The sequence below is a fragment of the Hesperophylax consimilis genome, chromosome 16 (assembly GCF_061612785.1).
Source record: "Hesperophylax consimilis isolate HC1 chromosome 16, BYU_Hcon_1.0, whole genome shotgun sequence".
Lineage (NCBI taxonomy): Eukaryota > Metazoa > Arthropoda > Insecta > Trichoptera > Limnephilidae > Hesperophylax > Hesperophylax consimilis.
Window position 1 is genome coordinate 12,506,128 of NC_142851.1, and position 17,161 is coordinate 12,523,288.

The 17,161-nt window shown below is 36.5% G+C and overlaps 1 protein-coding gene across 1 annotated transcript in view; it reads right to left on the bottom strand.

The window, feature by feature from the left end:
- Window positions 1-6,646: 6,646 nt before the first annotated feature.
- tara (SERTA domain-containing protein 2 taranis) overlaps window positions 6,647-17,161 on the bottom strand; it is a 112,556-nt gene continuing 102,041 nt past the window's right edge. The window contains exon 2 of the mRNA XM_089640621.1: window positions 6,647-10,547. Coding sequence (XP_089496747.1) covers window positions 9,681-10,547 — 867 coding nt within the window. The 3' untranslated portion in view covers window positions 6,647-9,680. The remainder of the gene's footprint in view (window positions 10,548-17,161) is intronic.

A 17,161-nucleotide genomic window follows, 5' to 3' on the forward strand; every position in this document is an offset into this window, starting at 1 on the left:
TATTAGATCTGAATTGGGTAAGGCACGCTGTAGGAATAATTTTAAGAACATTACCACTAATACTAAATTACCGTTTTTAAGTTTGTTATAGTTAAGCGCAGTTGAAGTGAAATGACACTAAACTGTGCTATATAAATGATTTTTTCGACTTTATGTCCGGGTTAAATCTTCCCCACAGGAAAATCTAAACCCTTTTACACGCTTTTCCACAAATGATCATCTAGTCAATCCGAATTATGCAAGTGCATTATATAAGCATAATAAATACAAAACAATACAAGAACAACACGTCAACCCACCAGAGATCAAATGGGAAAATAATTCATTGACTCGAAATATTTTCATATCAGAGGGTTCGGCTCGGTAGAACTTCTAACAGGGCCTATAAATCCTACTGATCCCTCAACATAAATATTTAAAAAATCTTTCATAATTCTACATGTATTTAAAAAAAAATTTATATAAAAATTCTTTGACAGGTCTAATACACCTAAATTTTGAATGAAAGAGCTAGGTATAATGCCAGTAGCCGAAAAAACAAATGGTAATATTTTTATAGTCTGAGAATGCCAAATTCTTTTAATCTCATTTCCTAAATCTGTGTATTTTCTTATTTTTTCAGAAACAGATTTTTAAATATTACAGGAATTTGGAATAGCGACATCAATGATATAAGTTATTTTTTTAATTTTGTCATGGAAAACTATATCCGGTCTATTATGACTAATCGTTCGGTCTGTTAGTATAGTTTTATCATAATATATTTTATAAAATTCATTTTCTAAAAATGAATTTGGTTCATATTCATAATATGGTATATTACGGCAGTCAATCAAGTTATGTTTAATTACCAAACTTTGGTGAATTATTTTTAAAACTTGATTGTGCCTAAATGTATACTCGGACGGCGCCAATACAGAACATCCCGATATAATATTTAAAACAAGGAAACATTTCTTTAATAAATTACCAGAAGAAATTAGAAGCATTAATGATAAAAAACAAATATTGAACCATATAAAAAAATATTTTAGGGAAATCGTTAACAAAATAACTGATTCCCCTAGTTTCACTTGAAAATCTCAGAAATTATCCCACTATACTCCATTTATCCTCTTTAATATATATTTTTTCTTCCTCCCAAATACAGTAATTTGTATGGATTTTAATTTTGTATTTTATTTTACTTTGAAACCTAGTTATATTATTTTTTCGCAAATTTACACTCCTCTTCCATCCACAAGCAAATGCTTTTAATGGAAGTGTAGTATAAATTAAAACAGTATGACTTGTAAACATTGTATATTTATTGTAAAAAACACAAATAATTAACAAATAAAAAAAAATATGTTCTATAGTTTCCGGAAAACCCAAACATTTTCTACATAAATCATCAATTTGATTTGTATCTTTGATTATATTCTTCCTATAATTTTTTTGTATTGATGACTCTATCCTGAATGGCAAGCATAAATCCTTCTATTTCTGCGCTCAACTCTCCAATGCTCAACCATTTGTTTGACGCAAATTTGTCTACAAACGTTTGGTTGAGATAATTGAATTGTTTTGGGTGAATAATTTTATTTGACCAGGAATCTAATAATTCCGATTTATAAAAATGTTACCTTTCTCGTCGTATAAATTTAAAGGTGTAATGTTTCTATCTGCCTTGCAAATTATTTTGTGCATTTCTGAGTTATTAGCTTTACTATGGAAAAAAAGTTCTTAGCATTTCTACCTGATTGTGTTTCAAAGAAGTTATTTTGACTATACCTCTACCACCTAAATTTCCATGTAAATTAATATTTTTTTTAGATTTTAGTATTACAAGTTGACATAAGCATTTAAAAATATAAAAATTTTGAACGCAAACAATGATAAAGTTTTTAACCGTTTGAATGCCAAAAAAATTCATCCAGTTGCTTGTAAAATGCCACCAAAAAAACATTATTTTTTATGAAACTATATATTTTTTTAAAACCCCATAAATTCTTTGAATTTTCAAGGATTTCGATGATTTTTTCGGTGTTTTATTAAAGAATATTGGTTTAGAATCACGCGGAGAAGGATCCCGAAGTCCAGGCGTTTCGAAAAAATGAGAATTTTACGTACAGACGTACGCGCGAATCAGAACACGACTGACGCAATCGACGGAAATCGACGATCGGCAATCTTCGTTAAAACACGAATCGACGAAAATCGACGATTGGCACCCAAACGGTTAAAGTCGTTTATCGATGGTTTTTATCGGGTAAAAATATCAAACTGACAAACATTAATCCGTGGTTAACGCAGCAGCACGGCTCATAACCGGGGTCTCTAAATATTCACACATTTCAGAACACCTTCGTAACCTTCACTGGCTCAAGTGCCCTGAAAGAATTCAATACAAATTGTGCTGGATTTTATTATTTTATTTTTTTTTTATTTATTTGGGAAAATCAACAGATTATTTACATATATAAGAATAAACTAAATAATAAAGATAAAATCCAATAACAGATTTTCACTTAAAATTATAATAATAATAAAAAATATTAAAACAAGAAACTAAGGGTTCTGTACCCGTGGCCTGAGAAATTTACAAAAAATACAAAATTGTAAATAATAAATAAAAAATAATAACAGATCTAGGAACACAAATAAATTAAAATTTAAAGTTAACTGATATACTAATATACTAATAACCAGATAAATTTCAAAAATTTAAATTTAACTGATATACTAATAACCAACTAAAATTCAAAACAAAATGTATTGTAAAATTTCAACACAGCAGCAATCAATAAAAGCACTACACAATAGCAATAATAACAATATAATAAATGTATACCTACAACTAAATTGAACACATGAGTATAAATTGGAAGGTAAGTAACTGGAAAGGATTCAAAGCAATAACATGATAACTTCAAGTAGAATATTTAAAATTATTTAATGTTAGTTATTACATATCTTTTAAAGGTTCCTAAATTACTTGAGAATATGTCCATATCATTAAAATTCTTATTAAATATACTACAGGCTCTGAATATAAACGCATTTTGTCTTATATTAGTAGAACATTTATGGAGATGAAAAAGTGATTTTACTCTAGTTCATTTAATGAAATGGGCCCACTTTACATCTCTGAATAGTGCATCCCGGAAAAAAACTGGTCTGAGGCAGTCAACTTTTAGATCAGCTACAGGCAGACTGATGGAACCTAAGTGCAAGCCAAATACTAAATTTGGAAATTGCGCTTTCGGAGTATCTGGGCCGAAGGCTTGAAATAAACTCCCCTTTTTAGTCTCTCATACCCTTAAATTAAATATATCTGCCTGATAGTAGCATTTTTGTATTACCTATTATACATAATCCTAATCTCACTTTTTTTATTGGATTTACATTATTCGAAGCCTTACTCCTCAATCTGTCGCATACCAAGGGACGAAGCACATTTAGGAAGATAAATTCTAATCAAACCCTTGTACTGCTGTACCGCTCAATATAAAATTTGCCTTTCCTCTTTTTGGAATCGGAACACACGTAATGGGAAAGCCATTATTAATTCCAGTATTTATTTCAATAATATATATTTATGTTCTTTAATGAGTGCGAAACAAACTGACCGCGAGAAACAAACTGTCCAATGCTGCCACCCGCCAAATATTTCTGTTGCCAATTGAGGAAGAGCGCCCGGGGTCAGTTGTCAAATTTGTATAGTTGTAAGAAAAAAGGTGTGTTACTAATATGTCATGCGTGAAATGGAAATGGGTCAAAACTTTTCCATTTGAAAATGCAAAATGGTTTTTAGAAAAGCATTTCAAATGCAAAATGCAAAATACCTATTTTCAAAATGCATTGAAAATGCAAAATGGTTTCTCAGGTCAAACAATCAAAATAATTATAGAATTTTTAAACAATTTTGTCATTTAATAATGGACATCAATGTAGAACAAACATATTACATGATGGTAAATCCAAAAACACCACTACAGATTATGAAACCACAAAAAATTGCGCGGGACTAATGTTGCCAACGTAAAAACATAGAAACTGCTATCTAACATCATTTTGAATCAGTATTTTTTGTAATGGTATCACTAAATTGCTAAGGCTCCTACCAGGGAGCAATTTGACAAATTTAAATTATCTCTCATAGCGAGGTTGACGACCGACTGATATTTGGGGCTTATGAAAAAAAGATGAGTGGAGATAGTAGGAAGAATGTTGCAAAAAAGCATTTAAAATGGAAAATGCATTTAAAATGCAAAATGGTTTTTAGAAAAGCATTTAAAATGCAAAATGGAAAATACCCATTTTGCATTTCCATTTGAAATGGATTTATTTGAAATAAAGCACATCTCTGGTGCCGGTATATCAGTTGGTATTTATGCTCGCTTTGAGAGATATTTACATCCGTCAAGTTGCTCTCTGGTAGGAGCCCTGGCTAGGTAAGCCTAGTGCCATTACTCTAAAAGTTACTGATGTACCGGACCTTTGTTATTACATTTTCCCATTGATGTATTATATTCTCTTTTTGTATTTTCTTAACGGCTTTACCTTTTTTTTTTTAATTTCGTATCTACATTATTTTATTTCGACAATCAATGTAATAATCTAATTACAAGTTTCCTGCATATTGAATTTTTTCAATGTAATTATGGTCATTATTCATAGGCTCGGTAATTCGGCCTTTATTTTCGAGAATACCGAAAATAATAGTTTATAGAAGGTGAAAATACCCTTTATACGCGCCAAAGCAAATTATTTTTATACGAGAAAAATTTTATCTTTGCACTACTGCCATCTGTGAACATTTTATATATTTTAACATTGCAGTGTTGTTTCCATGGTTAACATAGTTCACACGTTAATTCGTAGATGTCACTAGTATAGCCGATGTAGTTTGTTCTGGCCAACTAAGTCAGTGAAGATAATATTTTAGTTACATTATAATTTTGTAATATACTATATATTTTTTTGAAATGTCGTTATTATTGTGAATAAAACTTCTTTTATTTATTTCGCACCCATTATTATGTGAAAGGTAGGTACTAACTACATTATGTTCAAAAAGCTGAAGGCCTCAGCATGGGTAAAGCACCCGGTAAGGCCCACATTATCAAATAATGTACCTAACTAAAAAGATGTTGAATATAATAAAAGAATATATAATTTAAAAGTGGTGTTTTACGTGAAAAATCACCGTAAAGGATGTCATTCTTAGATTGACAATGTTACGAAGGACTAAACATAATAATATGCCAATTACTTATTAATATCATGTTGTACTGTTCCCTAATCCACCTGAAAGGATCTTAATCTTATAGGTTTTCATTGAGCAAATAATCCTTCATCTAGGACAGGTAGGTTAAGGTTTGTTCATTTTTTTGTTTATTGCATGGACCTAAAAAGCAAAATTGCAATTTTGTATGAATGGCATTGAAGCCAAATCTAGGGTAAGGGAAAACTGCCTGGCAGCCATCTTGTATGACTAACTTTTGAACTGATTTGTATGCAATGTGGTGCATAATGAACTAATATTATTTTATTTTTGTGTTGTAAATGTAGTCATAACGGCGTGATGATTTTTTTGGGGTATTTGATAGACAAGAAATGTGATACCTCATTAAAAAATTAATGTAGATTTTGGCATTTTCCATACATCTTCTCCCTCGCCCCGTGGCTTCAAATTGTTCTAGAATTCCTTCGTCCAGGGCTTCTTAGGTTCATGGTCATTATCTACGCCCTTACCAATTGGAAACACTTGTTAGATGATATTTCTTAGCTTACTGTAAACTCAAATAAAGCTTTGCAAAAAGTTTTATAAACAATGTGCTTTTAAGTAAAATGTATATTATGCTAATTTCATCTAATCAGTCTTTATCAGGTTTGGGTCCCCCCCATTTGACTTCGCCACCTCATCTGTCTTCGGGGAAGAAGCTTTCTTTATATATTATAAGTTTGCTGAAGTGATGTGAGTCGGGTACTCCTCGAGTCAACACTTAGTGACTCGAGGGGGAGAAGTAAGGGTAAACTCTTGTAGTGATGATGATGGCCTCGCCTCTCTTGCTGCACTTGTTCTTTTCAGCCCTCCGTAGGCATTTTCTGAGGTAATTTGTGTTTTTAATATTCCTATTATTGATCCTGACAATTCATGGTGGAATTCCATTACCGCATATAGCCATCTTCAGACTGGTACAATTATTCCTTAAACTATGGTTTATACGTATACACAAAATTTGGGTAAAGGGTTTATCAGGGGAGGATAACGATTTTATTAATAGAGATGGTAAAATTCATATAATTGTGATAAAATCATTGTATACCTCTCCTGTTAACCACCCCCACACCCAAATGTTATGTACTTAAGGGTGGAGACACATTACACTATGTATATGCATCATGGTTTAGCCTACTTCTACTACTCGCCACACACTACCAATGGGAATGTATGGTGAGTGATATGCTGAAATAAGCCAAACCATGAGAATATAGCGCGCTTATAGGGTGGTTATCACAGGCTGCAATTGTAGATTAAGGAATCAGTCTAGAGATGGCTATAAAAGGTGAAACCGGTAAATCCTTGTAATTTGGACGTTTTGGGAAAGAAGGTTGATAAATAAAATGATTATTTTTATATATAATATGTATACTTCAACAGTAATTTTAATGTATTGTAAAAAAATTGCCATCGAATGCGACATATTAGTTTGTCTTCCATCAATAAATCATTGTTCTGGTAATCTGATATTTGTTTCACAAATATATGTGTATACAATAACAACACACATTATAATCTCAATACAATAGCAAATTTTCTGCATGGTATAAAATTAGGAAGTTGTGTTATAATTTTTGTGGCCCTTTATTACATCGAGGTAACAATGTTGTCAAGAACCTGTCGTATTGCATGTTACAGGTACTAAATATATTAAGTCTCGTCATATTCATTAAGTAATAACAACCTCTTTCAAAATTACAAACAATTCAATTCACTAAACTTTGTTGTAATTAAGTATTTAAAATTATCTAGTTGGGTTTTGACAGGGGAAGAAATGAAGGCATAAGTGTAAAATAGTGTGCTATTAACTGTTACTGTGGTGTTCACTTTGCTCTGGAGGTGAAGGATTTAGGACTTCTTTAGCAGTGGATATTCTCAAAGAAAAACTACCAAATCTGCTCAAGGAAGGAAAATGTAAGGAATATTGAATTCTTCAATGTTCAGAATAAGTCGTAAATAAGATCATCATGATGCAGCACCATCGAAAAACACAAAATTATAAGATAAGTGAAACTGACTTGTCCAGATGGGCAAAAGGCAGAAATGAATGAATATACCCTCACAATTCCAGTACAAGAGTGTCAAACAGAATATGTTCCCAGTCCCAGTATTGTTTATTTGTTGCATAGCTTCGTTGATTTGACAATTTACATTACAATTTAATCTACGGTAAAGAATATTTTACAATAAGATTCGCTGAATACTTAACAAGTGTATTGTGTGAGCACGAGCACACATTGGAATGATTGCTCCTTATTAATACCTCGCGTTGGGTCCAAACATCTCGTAAGTAAAGTAAGTTATTGCGATAAATTGTTAGCCGACCCGTTATTGGGGGCCGCTACAGTCGAGTCTGTTAAAATACAAACAAACTAGAAAAGTGGCAAGAAATTACTTGTTCAAAAACATTATTTTTTTATTTTACAATTATTTTTATAATATTCCCACACCATTCGATGATGGATTTGTGACCAAACGTATTCACAATGTCTAGAAAATTTTAAAATTCAACATTCAGAGAAGTAAATTTAAAGGGCAAGTAATAAGAGATGACACAGTTATGTTCGCTTCTAAATAATCTATTACATAAAACACTACACACTCATTTCTTGCAATGATTATAGCGTAAATTTATTTAACATCTCAAAAACATGTTGCAAAGATTTGTATACTCCTAACGTTTATTCCATTCAAATAACAATAATGTATATTACTGGTAATGATTGTACAAAGTTTGAACATCTAAAAACATGGGAGCGTTACAATAATAATTACATATTAATATTAAATTTAGTAAATTGAGAATATTGGTCGCAAAGTTGGGCAGCAGACCTGCGGAGCACCGTCCTGAAGCTAACTTTATATTATTTTACAATCAATAAACAATAGCTTTACGTTAATCAATTGACAATCATCTTTAAAAATATGCGTAACGTTAAACTATGCATTAAAATAGGCTATTCGTTAAAATAAGTTAAAATCACAGCTGTCTGCAAGCGACGCCTTCCGCAAGTCTGCCATTTTACTTTTATAGTATAATAAATATTATGCTCAATAACAAATAGAATATTCTGTTACAATTCACAGTGAGACCGCACCCAACTACACAACAGCGGAGCATCTTTAGCATTACGTATTCAGATTATTATTGCATTTTCTATCAACTCCACTTCTATCCTCTCCATTCTGCGCTTTGCTCACAATCAACCAACCAACCAATCAACCAACATTAACAACACAGTTTAAAGAAGAACACTGCAAATGCCTTCTATGTGGACAGGGAAACAAACCACTGACTTAGTACCTTTTGCCTGACATTGTATGTCCCATAATGACAGTGAAATTTAAACAAAGAATGGTCAAACTTCTGGAACACCCCCACATGGTTCTCGTTGATGTGTTCTTCTTTTTCAATGATTAACAACAATAAAGGAAATAATGAATATCTTTGAGGTAAAATGACTTGAGGTGCAAGAACTGTCTACCGTTTGGGAGGGGGCGCTTTAGCTCTTAGCTCTTAGCTCTCTAGCTCGAATCTTCAGCTAAGCACATCTTCCACCCGCAGTTCATTTCCCACTGTTATTTTATGAAATGGAAAAGACTAGACTCTTTGTTATATTATTTTCATTCTTTATAACATTTTTAATCCATTTTACCAAAATATCGCCGTGTAATACATCATTTAAAATATATCTTGTTTAATCTAATTCGTAGTTTTATAATATATATATAATATATCTCGGGTAGTTGAACTGTTTCGAAAGGAACGGGAATGCTAGTCATTAATAATATTATAACAATTCACTTTAGGACAGGGCACGGAATACGTTTTCGTTTAGTAACAATTTAAAATTCAATAGAGATCTCAACCAGCATTGGGCGCTCTTCGAAACAGTTTTCCAAACCAGTTCATTTACATAATTTAAGTTAATTAATTACCGATGGAAATAAATTTACATTAGAATAAAATTTGTAAAAGTTAGTTATTTACAATATTATTTACAAATGATCTATATTTATCATTGCCGCTTAACAATAATTATCATACAATAAGTTTGGGTCATAATCAAATAAAATTCAATAAATGAGCATTTGTAATATGTTTGTGTTTGTTGAGACGGAGACGGAGAAGGGCCCCCCTGGACACTGGGAGCAGCGGGGGAACCCCTTAAGTAATCCATTTGTTTGTATATTCCTTCTATATCAATCTTTATCTATTCTTTAATTATATTAATTCCCTAACAAGTATAGCACAAAAGTACATCACTCGCAATTCCTGCATTAGTTTATTTGTAATAGCTTCTTGACCGGATTCAAGGAGAGTTCCACGCGAGGAGTATCACTGTCTGCGGGACTCGGTCTGGCTCACAACCGGAGACTGTGGGTGGGTGGCGGACCCGCGCTCCACCCACTAACTGGAGCCCACCAGGATGTGCATGAAGCTGTCCAGCTCACCCTCGGCGCGCTCCTCGGGGCCCGCCCAGCTGCCCGCCCAGCTGCCCGCCAGGCTCAGGTCGACGTCCAGGGGCCGCGCAGGGCTGCCCCCGACCCCCTCCAACTCCCAGCCGCCGCCCCCGCACGGCTCGTTGTTGTTGAGCGGGTCCAGCGCCGACTGGCTGCTCAGGCTCAGCACGGAGCCCCAGTCGATGGGGCGCGCGCACTCCTCTTCGCCGTAGCCCGAGTCCGAGTCGGAGCTGTGGGGCGCGGGGGCGGGGAAGGGGAAGGGCGTGAGGCGGCCGGCGGGCGGCGGCGGGTGCGCGTGGGCGGGCTCGCGGGGCGGTGGCGCGGGCGGCCGCCCCTCGCGCGTCGCCTCCTCGGCCGCGTCGCGCTCGGCTTCGCGCTCCATGCGCCGCAGCGTGTTGCACACCAGCACGGAGCGCCGCAGCGAGGGGTCGGCGGACTGCCGGAAGCGGCTCAGCTTGTACACGCACAGGTTCATGATCTTGAGGCGCCGCTCTCGGTAGCACTGTCGCGCGCAGCAGCGCCGGCGCGGCCAGCCGCCGCTGCCCAGCTCTAGGTACGACTTGCCGTTCTCCGCGCAGCGGATGGTCTCCTGGTAGGGCGGCGTGGCGCGCGGGCCTCTGCAGCCGCAGTCGGGTCGCTCCTCGGGCCCCCAGGCGGCGCCCCACGCGGGCCACGGCTCCCCGGGCACGGCCACGGCCTGCAGTCGCGCCAGGCTGCTCTCCTCCCATCGCGCCGCCTTGGCGCCCGGGCCCCCCGCGGTCCCCGGTCCTCCGCACATCTTCCTCTTACCGCCAGCACCCATCATACCAGAGTTCTGCAAACAACAAAATACACACTTATTAGTATCATAAATTTCTCAAATTATTGCTTAGGCATTTTAAATTATGTCTAACGGCAATTTCAGAATGTTTCGGTGCAGTTTTCACACAAGATGCAGCAAAGTACAGTTTATGCGTACCTTCGATCAGTGCGCAATAATTTATCGATATACATAATAGTTCCATTGATTCAGACGTTTGAGCTGACGGCCGAGGCTAACGGACTGCGGAGCCCGATTAGATTGTCGCTATATCGGGAGATTATACACGAAATAAAGATTGTATGGAGTCGGTTGTATGACGGGCGAATGATACTGGCACTGGCTAGTGGCTTGTCGACGTTTTCACTGAAGTTTAGTTCGCCGCATATAATAATTTAGATCGCGGGAGAAAGTATCGACGCTACACGAGCTCTACAACCGACGCGCGACGTTCACATTTCTTTTGAGAAATAATGCTTTCAAATCGCTAGCCACAAAAATATTTCCAACGTTCGCCTTCTATCTGAAACATCTACGAAATTAAAAACACCTAAGCCGTTTCATACTAAAGGCGGGACTTTACGCTGAGTGAACAAAGCTTTTTTTATTTATTTGTCGGTATCTATTTTGCGACTCGGCCGCTAGATGGCAGCACTCGGTGCGAAAAACATCAAATTAGGTAACTGTCCCCGCCTGAAATTTGAACACGACAAGCTTTTTAAACTTCTTTCATATTTTATCGTAAAAATATAATATTTCAGAAGTTAAGATAAAATAAATTAAGTCATAAGTATGATTACTGTTTTTTTTAAGGAAATATCAATTATTGATTCAATTATATACCGATTTAAAACTATTTATTGTAGATGTTTTAAAAATTTCATTTCCGGGGGGGTAGGTACCTATCTGCTAGCTCAACAACCTAACTTAACAATTTCACCGACAATTTTTATTCGGTTCCGTTGTACGAAGGAATAAAAGTATGTGGATTGTTTGCAAATGCGCCACCAGAGAGTCGAGCTGTGAGCATTTGGGATCCGAAAGCCTCAGCGATCAACCTTGGGGCGGGAGGCAGCAGTATAATAATAATAGTTTTTATTCCCAGCAGCGAGTGGATCGGCCGCAAGGTCGACCCGCCGCGGCGCAGAAGGCTGCCGGCATAGGTGAACCGGTGCGCGGCCTTCGGCGGCTGCCAGTGGAGTTGCCACACTATTCAACCAACCAACGCCATCCAACGTACGACGTATATTCACCATACGACATACAGTACTATACAGTGATAAACAGCCAACAGCCTTACAGATGGTGCCTACCGCCTGCCTAACCAGTACGTACACATACTAGGTACCTACTTGAAATAGCTGGCCGCATACGTCAAACTTCAGCCATAGATCCATAGAGAAGGCATTTTCTTTCTGCCTGAAAGTTTTCCCGCAAAAGAGAAAGCTTTCAAATTCAAATATTATTCGATTGAAGACTTCTAAATTTTAAACATGAATGATTGGTCATAGATTAATGCATTTTCTTTCGGACAGATTTCCCGCAAACTTGTGAGTTGTCAAATTCAAATATTATTCGATTGAAGACTTCTACATTTTAAACATGAATGATTGGTCTTAGATTAATGCATTTTCTTTCGGCCTTAAAGATTTCCCGCAAACTTGTGAGTTGTCAAATTCAAATATTATTCGATTGAAGACTTTTAATTTTTAAACATGATTTTCGTGTTAGAATCATGAATGATTGGTAGATCATGGCATTTTCTTTCGGCCTGAAAGTTTTCCTGCAAACTTGTGAGCTATAGAATTCGTTATTATCACAGACATATGAATATTACTCATATGTCTATGGTTATTATTTAAATATTTAAGATAAAATTAGCGATTTTTTAAATAAAAAATGAAACAGAAAAAATACGGTCACATCTGGGACTTGAACCCAGATATGTAATGGATGGAAGAATTTAAAATTTTGTGTGTGATTTTTTATTAGGTTCCATTAATTATTATGAGTCGACGCACAACCGTCGACCAGTAATGGTCATTATTTAGGTACCTACTGATTCCGATGTAGCAATGTTTACATTATTGAGTCTGATATATTAAACACGAGATGTCCTAAGCGGTCAAAGAGTTTGGAATTTTCATCAAGTGGCTGATTACGAACGGAGCTTTAATAGTTACGACGAAGAATAATAAGTTGGTATAATATTATTTTGTGAAGTAAAGGCGGACTGGCTCGGAGTCAAAAATCAGCGAATCTAAACAGAGTAAAACCAGAATAGCGCGTTTTGGGTTTACGATAGCTATTTCCAGTTAGCGGCTGCGGCCGGTGGGTTTGGAGAGGGGGAAGTGGGAGGTCAGGTGCGGGGGAGGGGGGATAGGCAGAAGACCAACTGATAGAAAATACCGGAAGTGTAAACTGCTCAAAAATGCCGCGCAGCATTGAGATATATTTCAAAATTAGATTTCTTGGAATGTAATGGCAAGTCGAAACACAAGTAAGCGTCAAACTCTCTTATAAGGGGCCAATTGGAGAGGATATAATGCTACTTTTACCTGTACCAATCATGTTTATGACGACACCTATCCAACAATCTCATTTAAATTTGGATCAAAATCTACAAATATTTTGAGGTTTTGACAAAGCTAATGGTCAACGCGTGTGTTCCAGTTTTGACAGTTTTCATCTTCTGCATATTGACGTTATCCAACAAATCTAATAGCCAATACTGCAAGTTGCATTGCAGTCTCGCCAAGTTTCACGTTTTCCATCAAAGCTATGGCTAATTCCGCAAGTTTGCTTTGCGTTGAGGTTATATCAGCCTTTCGAGCCTTCGCATCCTGCAATGTTTGTATGTTGGCGTTTTCCAATAGCTAAAGCAGAAACATCGCTGACAGCTCCACCGTAACCTCACTTTTTTGCATAAACACGCATGTAAATAACAGAAAAGATCCTACGACATCGCTCTCCACGGCAAAACCATAGATGCTGTAAATCTGCAGTTCAATCATAGATGTATTATATAATTATTAAACTGCAAACTTGCATCTATAATTCTAGGTTATGTATGTGATCAGCATGTTTACGTTTAACTTAACACCTGCAGTCAGTCCACTAGAAGGGAACCACTACACATTATTAGCTTCGACGTGTTGTTGTTTTGACCTTTTTTCCAGATTTCTCGCCAATAGGTGAGCAGAACAGAGAATATTAATTTAGTAGATATTATTTGCTACCCCGAGGTGACGGGCGTGACGCAAACTACAAGGTCAGAGAGTTATTTAGATAGGTAAGTAGATAGTTAAGCATACTAGGTAGGTACTGTTGTGTCAGCTTCATCGACTCGCTGGACTAGGGAAAAACCAATGCTAACAAATAATATACTTAACTTATAAAGTTAAACATTTAGGTGGAGAGACTGTGGCTCGCCATTACTGAAAAACCCGGTAGGTAAATTACCGCAAGACTGTTTGGCCTACGCCTAGAAGTAGAAACTTGTAATGATTTCCTAGAAAGTACTTGCACACCTCTTATGTTACGTATACATACGCGAGCCGAACTGCCGAGCTGAACTTCAACTCATGGGAAAGGAACGAAGCAACCGCAAATGGCGCGAAACGTTGCAGTTGATTCGTTCCTTTTCCGTAATTCGTAGCTTGGCTCGCGTTTCGGTTCACAAACGTGTACGTACCATTATAAACGTGCTGTTGCTATTCGCAAAAAATAAATTAGGAAAAAGACATACACCATAGTTCTGGGTATATATAGTTCTTACTTGAACATGTTTCAAATCCTTGCAATGCATAATAATAAAAAAAAATCATATATAACCTCAATTTTTGCACCCGGAATAAGCGAGATGCCTCGCGCACCTTTATTTGATTCACATTCCTGTCATAATATGTATATGTTATTCTGACTCCTAACATGATTCAACCCGAGTATTAGATTCACTTAGTCGTGCCATTACATCTCTAGGTATAAAAATTCCTTGTTCACAGTGTTGACCCCGCTAGTCAAAGACAATTAATTACAAGTCAAAAAGAGTCGATATTTTAGTACCTAATTGATCCAGAAAATCTCTAAAACATAATGTTTCTTCAATCTTCAAAATTCTAGTGAAAAACAGTAAAACTATTCAAAGTGATTACTGATTATATTTAACGAATATTACCCAAAAGAAGGACAATTCAAATGTTTTCGTTCAGCTCGTCGCTGTTTTATGTTGACTCCGAGGCACTGCGAAAACAGTCATCAGTTCTGAAGATCCAAGCAATGTCGGCACATGGTACATCCGGCATAAAATAGGGACTGACACAACCAAACCCGCAGCCATCTTTTCCAGGCAAAGCTGAGCCAAGCCATCAAAAGCAACGTGGCAATCAATGGACTACGAATTCGATAACTACTAAATAGTTTGACATTTCGGCTTATGTGTAGGGTAGCAGGGGTATTAGTGTGGAATTGTCGGTAAGGAATGGTCGGTATGAGCGATGCTTGAAGAATGTAGCGCTTCCATAACCCACCGCTAGAGGCGCGCACAAATAGCGGTAAATATTTGGAAACACCGTAGGTGTAGCACCAGGCACCAGGTACCAGGTACCGGGTAGAGATGGTTGTTACCTGAAATGGTTTGTTATGTCACTGCGGTTCCAATTATCGAAGACCGAAGTGGTTTTTTTATCCAGTTACTTTTGAAACTTTTTGGGGTGTTAGGACCGGTTCCTAAAAAAAATCTCAATATTTACATTCGCGTTATTGCAATTTTTTCCATTTTCTTTATTTCTAAAAGGAACCGGTTTCAAAAAAATCCGTTTCCTTAGAGTAATTATATCGACGGTTCCAGTGACATTAAAGGACCGGGACAGGAGTATCGACCGTCTCTAGTACCGAGTAGAACTACCTATATTTATAATAGTGCCAGCCGAGTAGATTTATAATAGTGCCATACCGAAAATACCCCAACACTGTGATAATAGTGATGTTATGATTTTTGTGCCGATAAGTAGGTACCCACCTACCATTTCATGGCTGAAAAGTGGGCACCCTATAAAGTGCGGAAAATATAATATGTAGGTAAGGGTATTAGGGGTAGCTTGCAATAATATTTTCTGTGGTAAATAAACTGAGAGAAATGAATACCACATAACATATAAAATGTTGCTAACTAATAAACATTCAGCGATTTTTGCAGGGCGTGGGTTTTAGAGTCAAAGAGTAGGTTTACGGGGTACCTGGTTTATGCCATTTTGTGCAACATCTCGATTTTGAAAGTTGGTCTTTCACCAGAGGGATCTACCACCCTGGATCAGTGAGGTATACCTAGCTCCGTTCGAAAATTGCAACCGAAATATTGTGACGTCATATGATTGCCTAACTATATCCACCAATGAAAAACTCGGAAAGTCTGTGGAATAAACTTTCAGTGTTTTTCATTGGTGTATACTATAATGAGTAGGGTCCGAATGAGAATTTTACTATCTACATATTGACATATCTATGGATTTTTAGGACTAATATGTTTCATACAAAAAGCCCGAAGATATCGATCTAGTGACTGGTGTTCTTAATTTAATTTAATTAATTGATTAAAAAATGATAAAGTGAAGGCCACGGTACATATCTGCGTACAATGCATGTCTTAACATAAGATAGCCGTAGAGATGTTCAGTGCAAATATGCAGAAGAAACTAATTTGAGCTTGCAAGCGACGTTGTGACGAAACAAGTTTTGGGACGATATATCCGCCTTGCTAGTGCTATTGGTTATTTGGCTATATAGTTAGGAGTGAAGGCACAAGGAATGCGCCAGTTCTATATTCTGCACTGCGCTAAATATTGTTAAAGTGGGAGCACGCGTACACCAACAGTCATATACAATAATACAATTATTATTAAACATCAGAAATACTCATTTCGGTTGTAGGTCTCTGTGAAACTGTGATTCAAAGAACTCGGGTCTGCTTTGAATTTAATAATAATAATAATACTAATAACTGCATAACTACAAAAAAAAATTATATATAAAGATGCAAAAGTCGGTCATTTTAAATTCAACTGTAAAGCGCCCCTGAGGTGATAACTCACAAAAGCGGCGCTATAAAAATTGTCCAATATTTATTTATTTATATATTTACATGTAGGATAACGAAAGATTTTTTTAATATTTATGTTGAGGGATCAGTAGGATTTATAGGCCCTGTTAGGAGTTCTACCGAGCCGAACCCTCTGATATGAAAATATCTGGAGTCAATGAATTATTTTCCCATTTGATCTCTGGTTAGTTGACGTGTTGTTCTTGTAGATATTGTTTTGTATTTATTTTCCTTATATAATGCACTTGCATAATGTTGATTGACTAGATGATCATTTGTGGAAAATTGTGTGGAAGGGTTTAGTTTTTCCTATGGGGAAGATTTAACCCGGACATAAAATCGGAAATTAAAGGATAGCTACAATAATTATATTATATATTGATTACCCAATTATTAAGTTTTGTGGGAGTCTTTAAGGCCCCCTAGTAAGCGTTCAAAGACGGTAAGTGAGATATATAAATACGAATGTTAGAGGGAGCGCGCTAATATAAAAAAACGATAATAATAATTAAGCGAAAATTGTGAAAATATT